The sequence below is a fragment of the Pseudochaenichthys georgianus genome, chromosome 24, assembly GCF_902827115.2.
Source record: "Pseudochaenichthys georgianus chromosome 24, fPseGeo1.2, whole genome shotgun sequence".
NCBI classification, from domain to species: Eukaryota; Metazoa; Chordata; class Actinopteri; order Perciformes; family Channichthyidae; genus Pseudochaenichthys; species Pseudochaenichthys georgianus.
In genome coordinates this window covers 8,485,495-8,508,008 of record NC_047526.1, presented here as the reverse complement: position 1 = coordinate 8,508,008, position 22,514 = coordinate 8,485,495, and the positions used below count along the sequence as shown (strand labels likewise).

At 42.8% G+C, this 22,514-nt stretch overlaps 2 protein-coding genes across 2 annotated transcripts in view; both read left to right on the top strand.

Annotated features, from left to right (window-relative positions):
• The window catches only part of paqr8 (progestin and adipoQ receptor family member VIII), a 28,700-nt gene extending 24,344 nt beyond the window's left edge, over positions 1-4,356 (top strand). Inside the window, 4 exon segments of the mRNA XM_034075517.2 lie at positions 3,283-3,478; positions 3,480-3,554; positions 3,557-4,093; positions 4,095-4,356. Of these exon segments, the coding sequence (XP_033931408.1) occupies positions 3,320-3,478; positions 3,480-3,554; positions 3,557-4,093; positions 4,095-4,355 (1,032 nt within the window). The 5' untranslated portion in view covers positions 3,283-3,319 and the 3' untranslated portion in view covers position 4,356.
• Positions 4,357-17,287: 12,931 nt separating this feature from the next.
• On the top strand, positions 17,288-18,409 carry LOC117440272 (membrane progestin receptor beta-like). The gene has a single exon (XM_034076575.1). The coding sequence runs from the start codon at positions 17,288-17,290 to the stop codon at positions 18,317-18,319; it is 1,032 nt and encodes a 343-aa protein (XP_033932466.1). The 3' UTR covers positions 18,320-18,409.
• The last annotated feature ends 4,105 nt before the right edge of the window (positions 18,410-22,514 follow it).

Below are 22,514 nucleotides of genomic sequence, written 5' to 3'. Positions count from 1 at the left end.
AGTTGTTGATACATTGCTGACAGAGGGAACTAGAATACAGATTTAAGAAATATCAGTTTTTGAGCATGTCATAAGCATGTTTTTTTTGACTATACAACTATATTATAATAAAATAATATAGTATTTATATTACTGAATTGATTATGATTATTATTATTAGTAGAAGTTGTATATTTGCATTAATTATATTTTAATCTTTTTGAGGCTAGTATTTGGCAGGAAATGCAGACGTATTCACCTGTAAACGCATACTGAACGACATACATGCACAACTATTTACCTCACTGCATAAAAAAGTGTTGATAATAATAATAAACAGGAATTATATTTGCAAAGTAGCCTACTTTGTTTCCAAAACATTTTTTTTCACTCCAGTCGGTTGGGGGGGGGGGGGCCTCATCTCACAATGTCGCTTGGGGCCCCAAGTTGGCCAGGGGCGGCCCTGCCCGGGCGCAACGCATACAGGGCTTAAGTCTAAGTGGTGCACTAGTCATAACTTTAGTTTGGTCTTAACCTTCGGTTCTACGTCGGACGTAGAGTTACGCCCAGCTTACGCCCAGCTGGTGCACTCCACTCCAGGTGAGGGGAGTGAGCTGATTGCAAGAGCCTGGAGGAAGGTGGGATCTAAAATGACAGGAGAGTTAAGATGTGCCCAACCAAAAAACAACAACAAATGTGTCCAACTTGTGACATTAGCTTATGTACCCCATTTAATAATGAATTACTAACTCTAAAGTATTTACAATGTGGATACGGTGAACACTTATCCAGAGAGTGTGTGTGTGTGTGTGGGGGGGAACAGCTTGTCTGCACAAGGTTAAAACATGTGGGACAGCAGTGAGAATGTGAGGCGCCTGTTATGAGAAACAATTTATTTGGTTAGGCTGAACTCGAAGGAAGCTCGACTGGAGAATTTAAAAATACATCAAAACAACTGTACATTAATTAAATACATTTGACATTTAGCTTGAGCTGGCTTCAATACTTTCTTTATGGTATTTAATTTGGGCTCAAGTAGAACCTTTACATGGATTTAGCTTGCAATGCAAAGTGATACTGATCTCTGTCTGTTAGGATTTGGAAGTCTCATGATTTAAAGTGTAGGCCTGTGAAAGAGAGGCCCTTGGAAAACAACATCTATTTTTCTAGTAATTACTTATTTTAAAGAGATTGCAACATTAGACTTAAAGAATTGCTCAATTCATTTAACACATTTATTATGCACACAATAAAAAATGTCAACAAATATATTGATCCTGGCTTAACCAGCGACCTTTACTCTATTGTTCATAAGCTTGATTTCAGAAAACTTGTCAGTAGTTTAACAACTATTTTAATTTTAGTCATGTCTATGGAGACCAATTGGTTGATACGAGAAATCATTTGAAGCAGTTTAATAAAGAATGTTTAAACTATATTTAAAACTGTAATTGAACTTCAACTTATATTAATGATCTGATTCCAGTGGCCAGTTGGAACAGATAATCAACAAAGTTTCCATTTTGCAGCAACAGCGCAAAAGGTTTAAATAGTCTAGTTCTGTCTTATCTGCTTTGTTTCGGTATGTTCAATACATTACGTTTTTATTCATTATTACCATATAATAAATAGATTAAGAATATATGAAACAAATAATACAAAATGTACCTAAAAAAACAGATTTTGCAACCCTGACCTCCTCAGGCAGGTCTTTACAACCAGCAGTGATGCCATGAGGGTCTCAGGGTTTATAAAAGGTCACAAACATATCTTAACATAGCAGCAATACAATTTTAAAATTGATTCTTAAAGCAATATAATCTTCTTTTCTTCTTACACAGCGCACATCCTGAGCAGTGTCCTTCTTGTTTACATTTGTCTCTGCACACTCAGATGCAGGACAAAAAAATAACTATTTTGCTATTTCTTTTCATTTTGAAGCACATTTATACTACCAGCATTTTGCTTTACATCTTCATATTATTTGTTTGTCTTAAAGGTCCCATGTCATGGCCATTTCTACTGATCATATTTCCATTGTTGAGGTCTACTAGAATAGATTGAAATGGTGCAATTTTCCAAAATCACATTGGTTTCTCATACAGCATCTCTGTATGTGTATTCGCCAGATATTCACTCTCTGTCCTAAACGGCTTGTTGGAGCTCCTGCCCCCCCCTCCCTGTGAGCCCAGTGTGCTCTGATTGGTCGAGGCTCGCTGCTGCAGGTTTCCGGGTTGGCGATACAGCGAAACACAGCGAAACTCATCCTGAGCACACACAAACACTCACAGCCGAAGTAAAAACAATAAGTGTGGCTTGATATTGAGAAAGAAAAAGGTTTATAATGCTGTGAGAATGGGTCTGCGGAGAGCATTTCTCCGCCATCCCAACTCGTCTATTACCAGCGTTCAGGGAGCTCTATGCAAGTCAATGGGGACTCCCTGTTAGTTAGCCAAGGGATCCTGGTGTGTGAGGTGCTCCGCGGATTGGTCCATTTGGATTTTCTCCGGTTGTGTATTTTCAAATTCTAGCGATCTCGAGCCGGTTTCTCAAACTTACCTTAATGTGCATTGTCCCTATTCAAATAAACTATTAAATAAAAATGAAAAATGTATAGCCATCAGCGCCAGCGGGTATTATCCTTATAGAAAATGCAGTGATTTTCGCGCTATTGATCTTGTGCGTAAACATAAACATGACGTGTTGCTATAGCAACACCTGTTGTTTACTGCGGTTCCTTATAGATGGAGAGATAGACTCATCTTAACCCTGTGTTCTAGTATGATAAATAAAAGAACATTGTACCTTAAAAAATAATGCATTATAATAGCGGGTACATTTTACCCATTGGCGGTTTTAGGTATACAGCGACCCCTGGCGGTTCTAGTGTTAAAGCTGACCAGCATACACTTCTTTAAAAAAAAAAACTGAATACTTTTTGTAGCAATTCTTTTGCCTAAGCATGACTAAAACGTTTTAAGTTGTAAATTGTTTGAAATTTAAGGAATGACTATAAGTGATTCTCAATAGTCCTGAATAATGGTTTTACTGGTGTGTTGAGATAGTTTGACAACCCTGGACTGTTTTGAGGAATTTATTTGCCACTTAAGTGACATAAACAATTCAAAAGATTCAAAATCGATCACAGCCACACATCACAGCTGTGAAAATGCAAAGTTGTATTAACCTTCTCTCCTAAATGTATTCTTCTATAGATTATTTTTTAGCCAAACCATTATCGTTTTTATTAAACCTATACCCAAATAGTGCTTAAACCTGAACTCTTTTTTGTCTCTTTTTCAGTTCTATCTCCAACTGGGTGTCCAGCAGGCTTCTTCAAATGTCGGGCGACATACTGCAGCGGCTCATCGTTGACCGCATCCCATCTTCTCTTCCGTCCACCAGCCACACAGTCCTCGCTTCCCAGGTCCCCATTCTGTTCAGAGAGCCCTACATCCTGTCGGGCTACCGTCCCATCCAGCAGAACTGGCTCTGTTACCCTCCAAAGCCTCTTCCAAAAACACAATGAAACCCTAAACGTTTGGACACACTTGTTGTTCTGTCCTGTGCTGCTACTCTCCGCTGGTGGGCCAATATAGGCGCCCTGGGGTACACCTTAGACGCAGCATGTCTACCTCTGATCCTCTACCTGCTGTCTGCCTTCGCCTATCTGTTGTTAAGTGTGGCAGCTCACCTCTTCCAATCTCACTCTGAACATACCCATTATTTCTTCTTCTTCATGGACTATGTGGGTGTAGCAGTGCATCAGTACGGTTGCGCACTTGGCCATTATTTCTACACGTCAGAGCCAGCGTGGAGAGAAAGCTCCATCGGGCCGCTGTATCTTCCTGGAATCGCCTTCTTTGCGTGGCTCTCGTGTGGAGGCTGCTGTTTTGCTAAGTCCAGGTACCAACGGCCTTATCCAATACAGCGTAAAATCTGCCAGCTGATCCCTAACTCCCTGTCATATTTTCTATGCATTAGCCCCGTAGTGCATCGCCTGTTCACCGTCTCCTGGACGCAGGAGCCCTGCTTACACTTCTACACTCTTCAGATTGCCCTTTTCCTTCTGTCCGCCCTCTTCTTCTCATGTCACATCCCCGAATGCTACTTCCCCGGGCCGCTGTGACTTTGTGGGCCAGGCTCACCAGATCTTCCACGTGTTGTTGGGCCTGAGCACCGTGTTCCAGCTGGAAGCACTTTCCCAGGACTACGCCAGACGGAGGGATACAGTTGTGGAGGTGTTTGGAGAGAAGCAGCTGTGGTGGGCTTGTGTATCTCTTGCCACCCTCTTCATGTCTTCCATTCTAATAGCACTCATCTCAATGTGGTACATGACAAAGAAACTGCAGGGAACAGAAGAAAGAGACAAGTGAAATAGGGGTTGTTTTAAAATGTACTAAATTATATAAAAGAAAATACTTTCATAAATCCAACTGTATAGGTTTTTATTCAAAGAAGCTGTTCACCCCTAACAATAAAAATGATTGCTCTATGTGTTAATCTGGATTGTTTTTTGTTTAAGGTCCTTGAGATATTGGTTTTAGAGATGTCTGCCTCTACTACGACATCATTGAAGTAATTGGCACTGGCTTGTGGTGGTGAAAGAGCCAACAAATTCATTATGCAAACTCCATAGCAATGTTAGTTTCCAGAAATGATAAGATAAGATAAAATGGACTTTTATTAACCCTCGTGGGGAAATTATTTCTCTGCATTTGACCCATCCTAGTGTTAGGAGCAGGGTGCTGCCATTTTGAAACGGCGCCCGGGGAGCAATGTAGGGAACGGTGCCTTGCTCAGGGACCACCTCGTAGCCTTGGTCTTGCCGGGACTTGAACTGGTGACCTTCCCGTTGCCAAGCCCAGTCCCTGTCGACTTCGCCACCACCGGCCGATCCGGATACTAAAGATAATCCACAACCTTGTCGTGAGGCAGTTTCATGTAGGAACCTTTTTATTGATTTGTCAGTGGTACCTTACAACATTTCAAGGTAATCTGAAATGACAAACATTTGATTGCTGATTCAACAAAGAAAGAGTAAGCTTATTACTCCCCATAGATTGCTGACTCAGTTACGTTTTTCACGATGAGTCATCCTCCCACCTAATTGCTTCTGATGACAGGTCCGATGAGAATGCTGATGAAGGGCATTGGTCTCAAATATGTATTTCTGTTCACTGTGGTGGATTAGTCAGATAGTAGGATTTCAGAAACATGAACAGGTTTATTGTCACAAAGTCCGATGCCTGAAATAAGGTATGTGGTTAACAATGTGTTTTGTTTTGTTCTGCCACCTTAAATAAGACTAAATAAGACTACCAAAAGACGTTACCCCGAACACGGGTCCGCTGTTTGCTTAGCTGTGGCGATGTAAAGCCATGTAACCATGCTGTAGTTTGTTTATAGCATAAGGTTAGCTTCAACATTCCTAAAAGTCCTGTTAATATGTGGAGATTGCTGTTGAAATATACCATTGCTTTTTGTCAAAGTCGGCCATGATTCCTGCAGACTTCCTTTCGCCCTGCGGTGAAAGTGTGGCTATTGATTTAGATTTTTGCCGCTGAGGAAATATAAAGCAGTTCTCAGAAAGGGAACAAATAAAAATAGCTGAGTCATATATTGCCTTATCTGCAGGGCTTCAGAAGATCAGTATGGCAGAATGGAGATATTAAACAGGCAATGGGTGATGTTGTTACTTGGTGTCAGTGTCATTACTAACAAATATATGTGTTTGTGTGATTTAATATACTCAGAGGTGGTTAGATGGGGGGTTTTGTATGCTATTTCTCTCTGCATGTATAACACTTAACAACTATTCTGTTAAATGAACAGTTACATTTGGGAAATTGTAGAGGAAATTATGCCACCTTTTTTTGTAATCATTATTCAAATCAGATATAACTTTTTTTTGTATAGAGAGATTATTCAGATAGATTTGTTGTATCGTCAGAAAAAGTCATGCTTTACATCCAACAGAAAGACAAAGGGGTAGTAGCAGTTATAACAAAGCAAACAAGACAAAGCTTTAATAATAATATATTATTATTATTTTACAAGCTTTTATGTAAATGTAAAAAAAAGTATTTTACAGTTTATGTACACTGTGTGTATGACAAGTGAGTAATTATTCTGGTGCAACCTGAATGTAAAATTACATTGGTCACCGGTACGTCCACACAGCAGCTTCAGACGAATCTTCCACCGCTTCCAACGCTTCTCTGCCCATTGACTTTGAATGGGGATGACGTCACTTTGCCTCGCTTTTCGCCGAACTGCATTGTGGGCGAGCGAAGCGAAGATTTCCAGGATTTCCAGGATTTAAAAGTTGAGCAATGTTCAACTTCTGAATCTGAGCTGGAAGCGCCAGTCAATCAAATCACGTTTATGCAAATCTGACAGTAGAAGCGCTAGCCAATCAAACCGCGTGTAAGCAGGGAGAACCAGACCGCAGTTCATTTCCTCATATTCCAAACGAGAAATTACGGTAGCAAATCACCCGGTTCTTTACGACCAGAACTATTAACGGGATACAAACCGGAGGAACCAGGCATGGAGGGAGGTGGCAGAGGCAGTGGGGGAAACTGGTAGGTTTTCGCCTGTTTGGGGAGTTTTTTATATATATATATTGCTCGCATAAAATCCCCGGGGTTTTTTGCTTTGTATGTCGGGCGGGAGATTCATGTGATTGGTTGTTGGTCGCGTTGCTCGCAAAAAATCCCCAAGCTTTCAGACACGCCCAGCTCCAAGATTTTCAAGATTTTGAAAAGCTGCTGTGTGGACGTACCGTTCAACCCTTGGGATTGTTTAAGATCATGTCCAGACCATGCTTACAACATTAATCCTTTGGAAAATATTTCCCCAACAGTACCTCTCTTTTAATCCATTTTGATAGCAAAAAAACCTTAGTCTAATTATAATTTGTTCAGTACTTAAATCATTGGGAATCTTCAGATTTGAGAGTGGATTTACACACATCAATTATATCAATAACAATCACATTAATAACAACACAATAAGATTGAAACAGTCAATCACAATGATTGAGACAGCCAATCATAATAGAACAATCATCTCTCCTCAGTGTTTGGAGCATCTTTTGTCAAAAGCATAATACTGAACCATGTACTGAACACATAAAATCACAGATACATATAGCAAAAACATTTATTTTAAACTAATATGTTTTAACATTTAACCATTAGTTAATCTCCTTTATCAAACTATAAAATCAAAAGCAGCTTTCAGTTTAAAGATTTACTTTAAGGCAATCACTAGTCAAAAGCCTTTAAACTCAGGATCATAAGAGATCCAGTTAAGGTATACAAATCAGGATCATAAGAGATCCAGCTAAGGTATACAAATTCAGAGTTAAGGTATACAACTCAGTGGGATTTGATCAATCTGTAATCTGCAAAATTGCAGTGTCTTCAATTTAGGATTATATTTACGTTAGCTTCATTAAATATTAAATCAAAAGACTATGGCATGATAACATAATTACATTATTTAAACTATCAATCCTTATGTCATTTCAAAATCTGAAGGAAAAAGTTAAACAATTCTCAAAATGTTTAACAATCTGAAAAGGAAAAGCTAGGTAAATATTCAAAGACTTTTGTAAAAACCTGGAAAGGAAGGATTAAACATTCTTAAAACTTTAATTCATACATTTGTAATTGCTACAACTGATCTGTACCAAACTACCTCAATTAATTATTCTTATTAGCCATACTTACCTGAAAATATACTTATGGTACTTGGAAAGGGTTCTTCTGTGTTTATCTAATGTTGAATATAGAATATCAATTTATTTAAATTATACTTCTCTAATTTGAGGATCAAATATGCTATGTAATTTTATATGAATTATTATAAATATTTGTTTTGGGCCAAAACTGAAATTAATCCAGTACTTGAAACATCATTTTAGGTCAGTCCTGTGCATGGATAATGCATTGAAGAGTAGTGTTGTTCAGCCTGATTGCTGGACGATTAAGGATATTAACATTATCTGTTATAATTTTAGAAATACCTTATTATTCAATACCTTATAATCTGAAAATATTTATTTAGTTTAGTGCGTTCAGAATGTTCATTTTAATCGAGTCAGGGACAGGCAGTGTCAAAACCAGGAAATCCAGCAGTCAGGCAAACAAATCCGAGAAGGGGCAGGCAGACTCCAGGGACGACTAGGGACTGGGAGAGGCTGGTAGTAGACCGATTAGGAGCCTGGCGTGAAGACTTGCTACGGGCGCAAACAGTGCAGGCCAGCACAAAGGCTCGAGAGTCCGCTTCCATAGAAGGCCACCAGAAGTGTCGTCTCAGGAGGGATAGGGTCCGACTCACACCCGGGTGGCAGGCAAAGCGGGAAGCAGTGGTTCCATAGGAGAACCTGTGAGCGGACAGAGTCAGGTACAAACAAAGGGTTATCTGGACCATCTCCTGGATCTGGATGGTCTCTCTGTGCCTTCCTCACTGAGTTCTCAATCTCCCTATGTTACAGCGCCCCACCACTCTGGTAGCGGGGATTATGGTGTCAGGAGCTATGGATCCTGATCCACTGCAAAACTTCCGGGACAATGCGTCAGGTTTAAGGTTTTTAGAACCAGGTCGGTAGGTAAGGGTGAAGTTGAACCTCCCAAAAAACAATTGCCCAGCGTGCCTGACGGGAGTTTAGTCGTTTGGCAGTTTGTATGTAGACCAGGTTCCTGTGGTCTGTCCACACAATGAATGGATGTTCAGAGCCTTCCAGCCAGTGCCTCCATTCTTCCAGCGCAAGCTTTACAGCAAGCAGCTCCCTGTTGCCAACATCATAGTTGCGCTCAGGGGTTGTCAGTCGTCGGGAAAAAAAAGCACAAGGGTGAAGCTTTTGGTCGGAGACTGAGCGTTGTGATAGAACAGCCCCACACCGGTGTTGGATGCATCAACCTCAACAATGAACTGAAGAGATGGTCAGGGTTCGTAAGAATAGGGGCCGAGGTGAAACGTCTCTTCAGCTCAGAGAAGGCAGCCTCAGCCTGAGTAGTCCACGAGAAGGGGATTGCTGGGGAGGTGAGTTGGTTGAGAGGACCGGCAACACGACTGTAGTCTCTGATGAACCGGCGATAGAAATTTGCAAAGCCCAAAAAACGTTGGAGCTGCTTCCTGGTGGAAGGTTTGGGCCATTGGGCCACTGCTTTTACCTTCTCTGGGTCTGTTCTCAGCTGACCTTGCTCAATGATGTAGCCTAGGAAATCCACTGAATCCACATGAAATTTGCATTTCTCTACTTTGACAAACAGCTTGTTCTCGAGGAGCCTTTGTAGAACCTGCTGCACATGTTGGGTGTGTTCCTCCATGGTCTGTGAGAATATCAGGATATCATCAAGATACACAAATACTGAACGGTTCAGGAAGTCACGGAGGACATCGTTCACAAGAGCCTGGAAGACAGCTGGGGCATTGGTGAGTCCAAAGGGCATCACTAGATACTCGAAATGGCCTAGTGGGGTGTTGAACGCCGTCTTCCACTCGTCTCCTTGGCGTATGCGGACCAGGTGGTAAGCATTCCTGAGGTCGAGTGTGGAGAAAGTGGTGGCCTTCTGTAGGGGTTCGAAGGCTGAATTGATGAGGGGCAGTGGATACTTGTTCTTGATGGTGATGTTGTTAAGGCCTCGGTAGTCAATGCAGGGGCGTAGGGAGCGGTCCTTCTTGGATACAAAGAAGAAGCCTGCTCCGACCGGGGGAAGAAGAGGGTCTTATGATGCCAGCAGCCAGTGAGTCTTTGATGTATGTCTCCATGGCCTCACGCTCAGTTCGGGACAAGTTAAACAGGCGACTGGATGGGAGAGATGCCCCAGGAAGAAGATCTATTGTGCAGTCGTAAGGGCGATGAGGGGGCAGAGAAAGAGCTCGCTGTTTGCTGAAAACCTCTCAGGCTATGATAAACCGGAGGGACAGCGGACAAGTTGAGTGGCTCCTGCTGCACTGGGGGAATACCGACCTCTGCTGGGGGAATTGCAGACCGCAGGCATGAAGAGTGACAAAAGGAACTCCAACTCCTTACTTGATTCTCCGACCAGTCCATGTGGGGGTTGTGCAGTTTTAACCATGGCTGGCCCAGAACTAGGGGTGTGTGAGGGGAGGACATGACGTGGAACTGAATCATTTCATGGTGATTACCAGACAGGACGAGATGTAGGGGTTCGGTGACATGGGTAACGCGTGCCAGGAGCTTCCCATTCAGACCTCGAGCATTGAGAGGAGCTGTCAGAGGTTGAGTGGAGATGCCGGCTGAAGGCAACCAGTTGGGCATCCAAAAAACTCTCATCAGCCCCAGAGTCCACTAGGGCAGGCAGAGAGAGAGACTGTTGATTTAACAGCAGTGTGGCTTCAAGTGGCTTGCGGGTCTGGGGGGTTGAGGAAGAAAACAGCTTTGCTCACCAGTATCCCCACCTTTACTGGCGAGCACCCTCTTTTGGGCGCTGGGGGCATGTGTCCACGAGATGACCGGAGTGAGCACAGTAGACACAAAGTCCTTCTCTTATTCTCCGGAGACGTTCTTGGGGAGTGAGTCGGGCTCTGCCTAGCTGCATCGGTTCCTCTGAAGACAGGAGAGGAGAAAAGACTTCAGATGGAGCAACAGGACTTGGGAAAGTCTCCGACCTGAATCTTGCGAGAGGAGACGAGACAGGGCGAGAGGGGAGTGACCCAGGAGATCGGCTGGCTCTTTCCCTACGGCGCTCCCTAAGGCGGTTATCCAGTCTTATGGCTAGGGAGACCAACTCATCCAAGTTAGCTGATTCGTCCCTCACTGCTAACTCATCTTTAACAGAATCAGTTAGCCTGGTTTGAAAAACCCCTTGAAGCGCTGTGTCATTCCACCCTGCCTCTGCAGCTAAGGTCCTAAATTCCACTGAGTATTCGGCTACACTACGGGAGCCCTGTCGCAGTGAGAGGAGGCGTTTAGTAGCGTCCCTACCGCTGACGGGGTGGTGGAAAACTTTCTTCATTTCTTCTGTAAACTCTGGATAAGAATAACAAAGGTTGGACTGACTCTCCCATACAGCTGATGCCCAGGCTAGGGCGCTACCTGTAAGTAAACCTATCATATAACAAATCTTAGCTCTGTCATTAGCATACGTAGACGGCTGCTGCTCAAACACAAGACAACACTGCATTAAGAAAGATTTACATGTCCCTAAGGCACCTGCGTACCGCTCTGGAGTGGGAATGTTTGGCTCACGTGAAGGGAGAGCGGGCTGGGCTGGAAACGGTGCTAACTCTTGTGGGGGAGCTGGATCCTCAGGAGCAGGCGGAGCAAGATGAGTGGAAACCAGGTTGAGGTGATGTCCCATCTGTGCTACGTTGGCGGCTAGTGATGCGAGGTTATCCAGAACCTCTCTGAGCATCCGGTCATGCCGGCCCACGAGGACGCCTTGGTTGGAGAGAGCCTCACGAATGGGGTCCGGGACAGCTGGGTCCATGGTGGCCAGATTGTTCTGTTAGGATTATGTTTTAAACAGGACCCAGGCGCAGGCGAGGACTGAACATGTTTCAATGTTTATTGCTTCGGAGACTCAGGCAGGTTTGGTGATATGGAGGTCCGGAGAGGAGGCAGGCTTTGAGAGGCTGGACTGATTACAAGGCAGGCAGGTATGATGCAGGACGAAGCAGCAGGTTGGCTGGAAGCTCTGTGGACGAGGGCCGAGGGGTGGCACTGGAAACACAAGAGGAACTAGTTACACACAGACAGGATAGCTGAACGGGCAGCCAGGAGGATGTACTACCACTGGTGGAGAAAACAGTCTGGCGGTGAGTCGCTGGGAGGCTGGAGGAGATCAGCTGTGTCCTGATCAGATGATGAGGGACCGCTGGGTCGGACGGCCAGGTGACCAATCAGGCTGCTGCCTGCAGGGAAGCCACGCCCTCTCCACACACAGGGGAACAGCAGGCACACAGTGTGGACCGTGACACCTCCATGCCTGGTTCCTCCGGTTTGTATCCCGGTAGGTGAAGAGGGTCTGGTCATACAAAACCGGGTGATTTGCTACGGCGATAGTTAGTTTCTCCTCCGACTTTTTTGAAATATAGAAATGAACGGCAGGATATCTCTCCCAGCTTAGACGCGGTTTGATTGGCTACGGCTTGAGCTGTCAGATTTTCCGAAACGGGATTTGATTGGCTGGCGCTGGCTTCTCCGGCGGAGACGGACCGCTATGCTACCCACAATTCAGTTCGGCGAAAAAGCGAGGCAACGTGACGTCACCCCATTCAAAGTGAATGGGCAGATTGGCGCTGTCGACGCTGTCGACGCTGTAGTGTGGGTGGCCGTCCACACTACAGCGTCGACAGCGTCAATGCCGTAAGTGTGTGTGTGTGTCCACATCTATAGCCTGTTATTGTCTCATTATACCGCACTGTGAATGAATCAAAGTAAATATATAAGTCGTCATGAACACATCTGTCCATCAGACAGAGGGCTGCTGTGCTCCCTGTCATCATTAATGGACGTCTCTTTAAAATGACCGCTCAGAGGAGAGGATTTCTCATTCTCTAACAGCCTGCTGCTTCCCTCCTCGGCTCCTCCGCTCGCATCTCCTGTGGGCGGACTAAGTCTTGAGGATAGGAGTCGAGGAGGGGCGTCGAGGAGGGGAAGTCGAGGAGGGGAGTTAGTGAAATGAGAAAGGGCCCAGGAGTGGAGTGCACCAGCTGGGTGTAAAAAAGTAGGGCTTAACTCTAACGTCGGGCTTAGCTACGTCCAACGTAGTGATTCGAATTTACAACCGAGTGCACCAAGCCTGACTAGTCTCGGGCGTAGCTGCGCCTGGTCTTAAGATGCGCGTGCCACGTGAATACACGCGAAACAGTAATTGTTGCCAAGCAATGCCCATTTTACCATTTTACAGACTCAGAGGACCGCAAAGAAGAGGGAATTCCCACACCCACAGCGTCAGCGATGACTCAAGGGAATCCCAAATGGCCACACCCCGAAAGAGAAAGAGGGATTTGTCAGAGCTACAGCGGTAACTGACGGAGAAAGAAATCGTTCGTGTGGAGGTAGAGACCGTCAAATTGAGAGCGGAACACGAAAAAAATTGAACTGGAGAAGGAGAAATTGAGACTCTTCTTAATGCCCTTTCATTGTTAAACATGTAACAAGACGTTTACATGTGTGTCGTTAATATCCGTCTTGCCTGTTTTACGTTACTATGGATACTAGTCTGTCTTTCCGATTTACGCCTGTTCCATACTCGGCGTAAAAGTTACACCCGGGCGCAGGGCCGCCCCTCCCTACAGGCCAATCACGCAGGCTGCATGGGGCCCCGCCTTGCGCAGGGGGCCCCGCCCAGAGGGCCTCAGCTGCTGTGCGCAGTTTCTCGCACCCCCGGCTGACACGCGAGAGTGAGAGGTGACAAGGGGAGCACGTCTGTAACCCGACAGCGTTGCAATTAATCGACATCTGACCAATCACGGCTTTGATACGCCACTAGTGCAGGTGAAGAGATGTCGGTGAAAAGACAGTTTCAGTCCGGCGCAAGCAAGAGGGGAAAAAAAAACAAAACATGAAGAAACTAGAGCATCACTCGAGGTGGGATATTGTAGGAGTAAAATGTACAACTTGCGAATGTTGTATAAGTCAAATTGCCAATTGCCATATTAAAACATCTGCTGCAATTCACGACATGAAGAAGGCAGTCTCTGCAGAGCATACAGGCTAATGGAGATGCAGTTATTTCCAGCATTCTTTATTTACCATTCATTCAAGTATGTGATGCCTTTTATCTGCTAATGTACAGGAGGAAGAGTGATAAACTGTCTGTCTAGTTGGCTTACATAACAGTTAAAGTTTACAGCCTAAAAAACATGGAGCATTTTTCCACCTTATATTCATTTTGATGTCAATTTGCACATTTCATGGTGATGCTCAGCCTCTCCCCTTAACTGCTAACAGTCATCATCATGTCAACCACAACACAGAGAAATACTGATAGAAATGTGTGTGCAGTTGTTGATACATTGCTGACAGAGGGAACTAGAATACAGATTTAAGAAATATCAGTTTTTGAGCATGTCATAAGCATGTTTTTTTTGACTATACAACTATATTATAATAAAATAATATAGTATTTATATTACTGAATTGATTATGATTATTATTATTAGTAGAAGTTGTATATTTGCATTAATTATATTTTAATCTTTTTGAGGCTAGTATTTGGCAGGAAATGCAGACGTATTCACCTGTAAACGCATACTGAACGACATACATGCACAACCTATTTACCTCACTGCATAAAAAAGTGTTGATAATAATAATAAACAGGAATTATATTTGCAAAGTAGCCTACTTTGTTTCCAAAACATTTTTTTTCACTCCAGTCGGTTGGGGGGGGGGGGGCCTCATCTCACAATGTCGCTTGGGGCCCCAAGTTGGCCAGGGGCGGCCCTGCCCGGGCGCAACGCATACAGGGCTTAAGTCTAAGTGGTGCACTAGTCATAACTTTAGTTTGGTCTTAACCTTCGGTTCTACGTCGGACGTAGAGTTACGCCCAGCTTACGCCCAGCTGGTGCACTCCACTCCAGGTGAGGGGAGTGAGCTGATTGCAAGAGCCTGGAGGAAGGTGGGATCTAAAATGACAGGAGAGTTAAGATGTGCCCAACCAAAAAACAACAACAAATGTGTCCAACTTGTGACATTAGCTTATGTACCCCATTTAATAATGAATTACTAACTCTAAAGTATTTACAATGTGGATACGGTGAACACTTATCCAGAGAGTGTGTGTGTGTGTGTGGGGGGGAACAGCTTGTCTGCACAAGGTTAAAACATGTGGGACAGCAGTGAGAATGTGAGGCGCCTGTTATGAGAAACAATTTATTTGGTTAGGCTGAACTCGAAGGAAGCTCGACTGGAGAATTTAAAAATACATCAAAACAACTGTACATTAATTAAATACATTTGACATTTAGCTTGAGCTGGCTTCAATACTTTCTTTATGGTATTTAATTTGGGCTCAAGTAGAACCTTTACATGGATTTAGCTTGCAATGCAAAGTGATACTGATCTCTGTCTGTTAGGATTTGGAAGTCTCATGATTTAAAGTGTAGGCCTGTGAAAGAGAGGCCCTTGGAAAACAACATCTATTTTTCTAGTAATTACTTATTTTAAAGAGATTGCAACATTAGACTTAAAGAATTGCTCAATTCATTTAACACATTTATTATGCACACAATAAAAAATGTCAACAAATATATTGATCCTGGCTTAACCAGCGACCTTTACTCTATTGTTCATAAGCTTGATTTCAGAAAACTTGTCAGTAGTTTAACAACTATTTTAATTTTAGTCATGTCTATGGAGACCAATTGGTTGATACGAGAAATCATTTGAAGCAGTTTAATAAAGAATGTTTAAACTATATTTAAAACTGTAATTGAACTTCAACTTATATTAATGATCTGATTCCAGTGGCCAGTTGGAACAGATAATCAACAAAGTTTCCATTTTGCAGCAACAGCGCAAAAGGTTTAAATAGTCTAGTTCTGTCTTATCTGCTTTGTTTCGGTATGTTCAATACATTACGTTTTTATTCATTATTACCATATAATAAATAGATTAAGAATATATGAAACAAATAATACAAAATGTACCTAAAAAAACAGATTTTGCAACCCTGACCTCCTCAGGCAGGTCTTTACAACCAGCAGTGATGCCATGAGGGTCTCAGGGTTTATAAAAGGTCACAAACATATCTTAACATAGCAGCAATACAATTTTAAAATTGATTCTTAAAGCAATATAATCTTCTTTTCTTCTTACACAGCGCACATCCTGAGCAGTGTCCTTCTTGTTTACATTTGTCTCTGCACACTCAGATGCAGGACAAAAAAATAACTATTTTGCTATTTCTTTTCATTTTGAAGCACATTTATACTACCAGCATTTTGCTTTACATCTTCATATTATTTGTTTGTCTTAAAGGTCCCATGTCATGGCCATTTCTACTGATCATATTTCCATTGTTGAGGTCTACTAGAATAGATTGAAATGGTGCAATTTTCCAAAATCACATTGGTTTCTCATACAGCATCTCTGTATGTGTATTCGCCAGATATTCACTCTCTGTCCTAAACGGCTTGTTGGAGCTCCTGCCCCCCCCTCCCTGTGAGCCCAGTGTGCTCTGATTGGTCGAGGCTCGCTGCTGCAGGTTTCCGGGTTGGCGATACAGCGAAACACAGCGAAACTCATCCTGAGCACACACAAACACTCACAGCCGAAGTAAAAACAATAAGTGTGGCTTGATATTGAGAAAGAAAAAGGTTTATAATGCTGTGAGAATGGGTCTGCGGAGAGCATTTCTCCGCCATCCCAACTCGTCTATTACCAGCGTTCAGGGAGCTCTATGCAAGTCAATGGGGACTCCCTGTTAGTTAGCCAAGGGATCCTGGTGTGTGAGGTGCTCCGCGGATTGGTCCATTTGGATTTTCTCCGGTTGTGTATTTTCAAATTCTAGCGATCTCGAGCCGGTTTCTCAAACTTACCTTAATGTGCATTGTCCCTATTCAAATAAACTATTAAATAAAAATGAAAAATGTATAGCCATCAGCGCCAGCGGGTATTATCCTTATAGAAAATGCAGTGATTTTCGCGCTATTGATCTTGTGCGTAAACATAAACATGACGTGTTGCTATAGCAACACCTGTTGTTTACTGCGGTTCCTTATAGATGGAGAGATAGACTCATCTTAACCCTGTGTTCTAGTATGATAAATAAAAGAACATTGTACCTTAAAAAATAATGCATTATAATAGCGGGTACATTTTACCCATTGGCGGTTTTAGGTATACAGCGACCCCTGGCGGTTCTAGTGTTAAAGCTGACCAGCATACACTTCTTTAAAAAAAAAAACTGAATACTTTTTGTAGCAATTCTTTTGCCTAAGCATGACTAAAACGTTTTAAGTTGTAAATTGTTTGAAATTTAAGGAATGACATAAAGTGATTCTCAATAGTCCTGAATAATGGTTTTACTGGTGTGTTGAGATAGTTTGACAACCCTGGACTGTTTTGAGGAATTTATTTGCCACTTAAGTGACATAAACAATTCAAAAGATTCAAAATCGATCACAGCCACACATCACAGCTGTGAAAATGCAAAGTTGTATTAACCTTCTCTCCTAAATGTATTCTTCTATAGATTATTTTTTAGCCAAACCATTATCGTTTTTATTAAACCTATACCCAAATAGTGCTTAAACCTGAACTCTTTTTTGTCTCTTTTTCAGTTCTATCTCCAACTGGGTGTCCAGCAGGCTTCTTCAAATGTCGGGCGACATACTGCAGCGGCTCATCGGTGACCGCATCCCATCTTCTCTTCCGTCCACCAGCCACACAGTCCTCGCTTCCCAGGTCCCCATTCTGTTCAGAGAGCCCTACATCCTGTCGGGCTACCGTCCCATCCAGCAGAACTGGCTCTGTTACCTCCAAAGCCTCTTCCAAAAACACAATGAAACCCTAAACGTTTGGACACACTTGTTGTTCTGTCCTGTGCTGCTACTCCGCTGGTGGGCCAATATAGGCGCCCTGGGGTACACCTTAGACGCAGCATGTCTACCTCTGATCCTCTACCTGCTGTCTGCCTTCGCCTATCTGTTGTTAAGTGTGGCAGCTCACCTCTTCCAATCTCACTCTGAACATACCCATTATTTCTTCTTCTTCATGGACTATGTGGGTGTAGCAGTGCATCAGTACGGTTGCGCACTTGGCCATTATTTCTACACGTCAGAGCCAGCGTGGAGAGAAAGCTCCATCGGGCCGCTGTATCTTCCTGGAATCGCCTTCTTTGCGTGGCTCTCGTGTGGAGGCTGCTGTTTTGCTAAGTCCAGGTACCAACGGCCTTATCCAATACAGCGTAAAATCTGCCAGCTGATCCCTAACTCCCTGTCATATTTTCTATGCATTAGCCCCGTAGTGCATCGCCTGTTCACCGTCTCCTGGACGCAGGAGCCCTGCTTACACTTCTACACTCTTCAGATTGCCCTTTTCCTTCTGTCCGCCCTCTTCTTCTCATGTCACATCCCCGAATGCTACTTCCCGGGCCGCTGTGACTTTGTGGGCCAGGCTCACCAGATCTTCCACGTGTTGTTGGGCCTGAGCACCGTGTTCCAGCTGGAAGCACTTTCCCAGGACTACGCCAGACGGAGGGATACAGTTGTGGAGGTGTTTGGAGAGAAGCAGCTGTGGTGGGCTTGTGTATCTCTTGCCACCCTCTTCATGTCTTCCATTCTAATAGCACTCATCTCAATGTGGTACATGACAAAGAAACTGCAGGGAACAGAAGAAAGAGACAAGTGAAATAGGGGTTTGTTTTAAATGTACTAAATTATATAAAAGAAAATACTTTCATAAATCCAACTGTATAGGTTTTTATTCAAAGAAGCTGTTCACCCCTAACAATAAAAATGATTGCTCTATGTGTTAATCTGGATTGTTTTTGTTTAAGGTCCTTGAGATATTGGTTTTAGAGATGTCTGCCTCTACTACGACATCATTGAAGTAATTGGCACTGGGCTTGTGGTGGTGAAAGAGCCAAACAAATTCATTATGCAAACTCCATAGCAATGTTAGTTTCCAGAAATGATAAGATAAGATAAAATGGACTTTTATTAATCCCTCGTGGGGAAATTATTTCTCTGCATTTGACCCATCCTAGTGTTAGGAGCAGTGTGCTGCCATTTTGAACGGCGCCCGGGAGCAATGTAGGGAACGGTGCCTTGCTCAGGGACACCTCGTAGCACTTGGTCTTGCCGGGACTTGAACTGGTGACCTTCCAGTTGCCAAGCCAAGTCCCTGTCGACTTCGCCACCACCGGCCTATCCGGATACTAAAGATAATCCACAGACCTTGTCGTGAGCAGTTTCATGTAGGAACCTTTTTATTGATTTGTCAGTGGTACATTACAACATTTCAAGGTAATCTGAAATGACAAAACATTTGATTGCTGATTCAACAAAGAAAGAGTAAGCTTATTACTCCCCATAGATTGCTGACTCAGTTACGTTTTTCACGATGAGTCATCCTCCCACCTAATTGCTTCTGATGACAGGTCCGATGAGAATGCTGATGAAGGGCATTGGTCTCAAATATGTATTTCTGTTCACTGTGGTGGATTAGTCAGATAGTAGGATTTCAGAAACATGAACAGGTTTATTGTCACAAAGTCCGATGCCTGAAATAAGGTATGTGGTTAACAATGTGTTTTTGTTTTGTTCTGCCACCTTAAATAAGACTAAATAAGACTACCAAAAGACGTTACCCCGAACACGGGTCCGCTGTTTGCTTAGCTGTGGCGATGTAAAGCCATGTAACCATGCTGTAGTTTGTTTATAGCATAAGGTTAGCTTCAACATTCCTAAAAGTCCTGTTAATATGTGGAGATTGCTGTTGAAATATACCATTGCTTTTTGTCAAAGTCGGCCATGATTCCTGCAGACTTCCTTTCGCCCTGCGGTGAAAGTGTGGCTATTGATTTAGATTTTTGCCGCTGAGGAAATATAAAGCAGTTCTCAGAAAGGGAACAAATAAAAATAGCTGAGTCATATATTGCCTTATCTGCAGGGCTTCAGAAGATCAGTATGGCAGAATGGAGATATTAAACAGGCAATGGGTGATGTTGTTACTTGGTGTCAGTGTCATTACTAACAAATATATGTGTTTGTGTGATTTAATATACTCAGAGGTGGTTAGATGGGGGGTTTTGTATGCTATTTCTCTCTGCATGTATAACACTTAACAACTATTCTGTTAAATGAACAGTTACATTTTGGGAAATTGTAGAGGAAATATATGCCACCTTTTTTTGTAATCATTATTCAAATCAGATATAACTTTTTTTGTATAGAGAGATTATTCAGATAGATTTGTTGTATCGTCAGAAAAAGTCATGCTTTACATCCAACAGAAAGACAAAGGGGTAGTAGCAGTTATAACAAAGCAAACAAGACAAAGCTTTAATAATAATAATTATTATTATTATTTTACAAGCTTTTATGTAAATGTAAAAAAAAGTATTTTACAGTTTATGTACACTGTGTGTATGACAAGTGAGTAATTATTCTGGTGCAACCTGAATGTAAAATTACATTGGTCACCGGTACGTCCACACAGCAGCTTCAGACGAATCTTCCACCGCTTCCAACGCTTCTCTGCCCATTGACTTTGAATGGGGATGACGTCACTTTGCCTCGCTTTTCGCCGAACTGCATTGTGGGCGAGCGAAGCGAAGATTTCCAGGATTTCCAGGATTTAAAAGTTGAGCAATGTTCAACTTCTGAATCTGAGCTGGAAGCGCCAGTCAATCAAATCACGTTTATGCAAATCTGACAGTAGAAGCGCTAGCCAATCAAACCGCGTGTAAGCAGGGAGAACCAGACCGCAGTTCATTTCCTCATATTCCAAACGAGAAATTACGGTAGCAAATCACCCGGTTCTTTACGACCAGAACTATTAACGGGATACAAACCGGAGGAACCAGGCATGGAGGGAGGTGGCAGAGGCAGTGGGGGAAACTGGTAGGTTTTCGCCTGTTTGGGGAGTTTTTATATATATATATATTGCTCGCATAAAATCCCCGGGGTTTTTTGCTTTGTATGTCGGGGGCGGGAGATTCATGTGATTGGTTGTTGGTCGCGTTGCTCGCAAAAAATCCCCAAGCTTTCAGACACGCCCAGCTCCAAGATTTTCAAGATTTTGAAAAGCTGCTGTGTGGACGTACCGTTCAACCCTTGGGATTGTTTAAGATCATGTCCAGACCATGCTTACAAACAATTAATCCTTAATGTCACCTATACAGGGATAACTTTACCATTAACACTATAAATTAAACAATTGGTTTCATGACTTAAGCCCAGACCTTTTAAAAGTGATCAGATTCAATATTTGTTCAGAACTCAAACTCTGAAGTTTGGTATTCCATGTTTCCTTGGTCTACATCCGACCCTAACCCGCCTTGTCTGCTTCAAAAGAAGGTACATTTTTTCTGCAATATACCTTGTGAGTATTTTCCAATCTATTTAACTGGGTATTTAGTGAGTAACTGCTAGCCAACATGCTTTTAAACATATGAACAAATGAAACTGGCTTTATAAAACCATACATTCATACTGTAATAACATCATTAGCAGAAATGCAACTGTATTCGAGATCTTGTGATAAATATTGTATCTCATACCTCAGTAATTGAACACAACAAAAACGACTTCATATTTAGTGTGTAACGCTACAAATATGAAATTGCTCTTGTCCTGGGATGAACTGCCAACTTTCTGCAGTCTTGTAAGCAGCTGCTAGAGGGAGGTATTGTTTCAATGAGTGTGTGCCTTATCAACATCGCCTTGGCAACAACGTGCACACAGAAATGAAAAGTGGTCGGTCCAGCTCTCTGTCCAATATTTCTGGAAGGAAATGCATTCTCAAATACCTGGAGGTTGCAGCCATCTCAGATGTGACTTTGTGCTGATACAATGGCTTGTGTCAGCACCTCCTTCATGAGACACAGACATGACACTGAAGAAGTGAGTCCCTCCCTAATTTACCTGGCTGCTTTGAGCCATATAAAGCAAAGGCTGTTCATTGACTGGCAGCAGTTGGAGGTACAGCAGAGTCACGCAGCCTACAATGTAAGTAACAAACCCTGTGTTTCTTTATTGCTGGACATCAATGTAGGAGATTGACTGAACATTTTCAGATTGTGTCAAAAGAAAACATGTATTTTAAAATGTGTACTGTATTATATCCACTTTGGATTCTCATACATTTTTCTTTGGCTGTGTGCCTTCTTTTATTTCCCCAATATGTACAGAACACCAGCACAATGCTTGCTTCAACGGGAATGGCTGATATGTTGGGTTGGGTTTCCTCCCCGGAGGTGGGCACCATCTCCCTCGTTGTCTTCTTCATCATCGGTGTCGCTCTCCTCGGCCTTTGTGCCAGATGTCAAAGGTGAGGGAAACGTAATGATTAAAAGTGGCATTATTTTTGAGGTCTTAAGACCAGCAAAAAACAAGTATTTGACAATTTGCGCACATCTATGCTGTCACTCAAGGGAGCTAAAAATAATTAAAGACATCACACCTAACGTATGAGTAATGGTGATCAAATTGCCACCCAGTATAAAACAAGTCTATTCCTTTTTGGAGTCACAATACAGGACTGAGTAGTTTTCTCTGTCCCCAAGGCTTTGATTGATGTACATCACTTTTCAGCAGCACAGAGCAGAGACTTGTTTGACTCGATATGTGACGTTTGATGAAGGGTGTTGCCTGTTTAAGTGCCGGAAACAGAAAAATGTAGTCAGGTATCATTTTTTAGATCGTTGAAACATATTGGCTGGGCTCAGATCATTCCCTTTTATTACCTTATGCCCCCCATGAGATATTTGTGTGTGTGTGTGTGCGTGTGTGTGTGCGCATGTGTGTTTGCACACTCAATATTAAGCAATACCAAACATACCAGTGACGGTGACACAGAGGAAGGGTGAGGTTCAACAGTA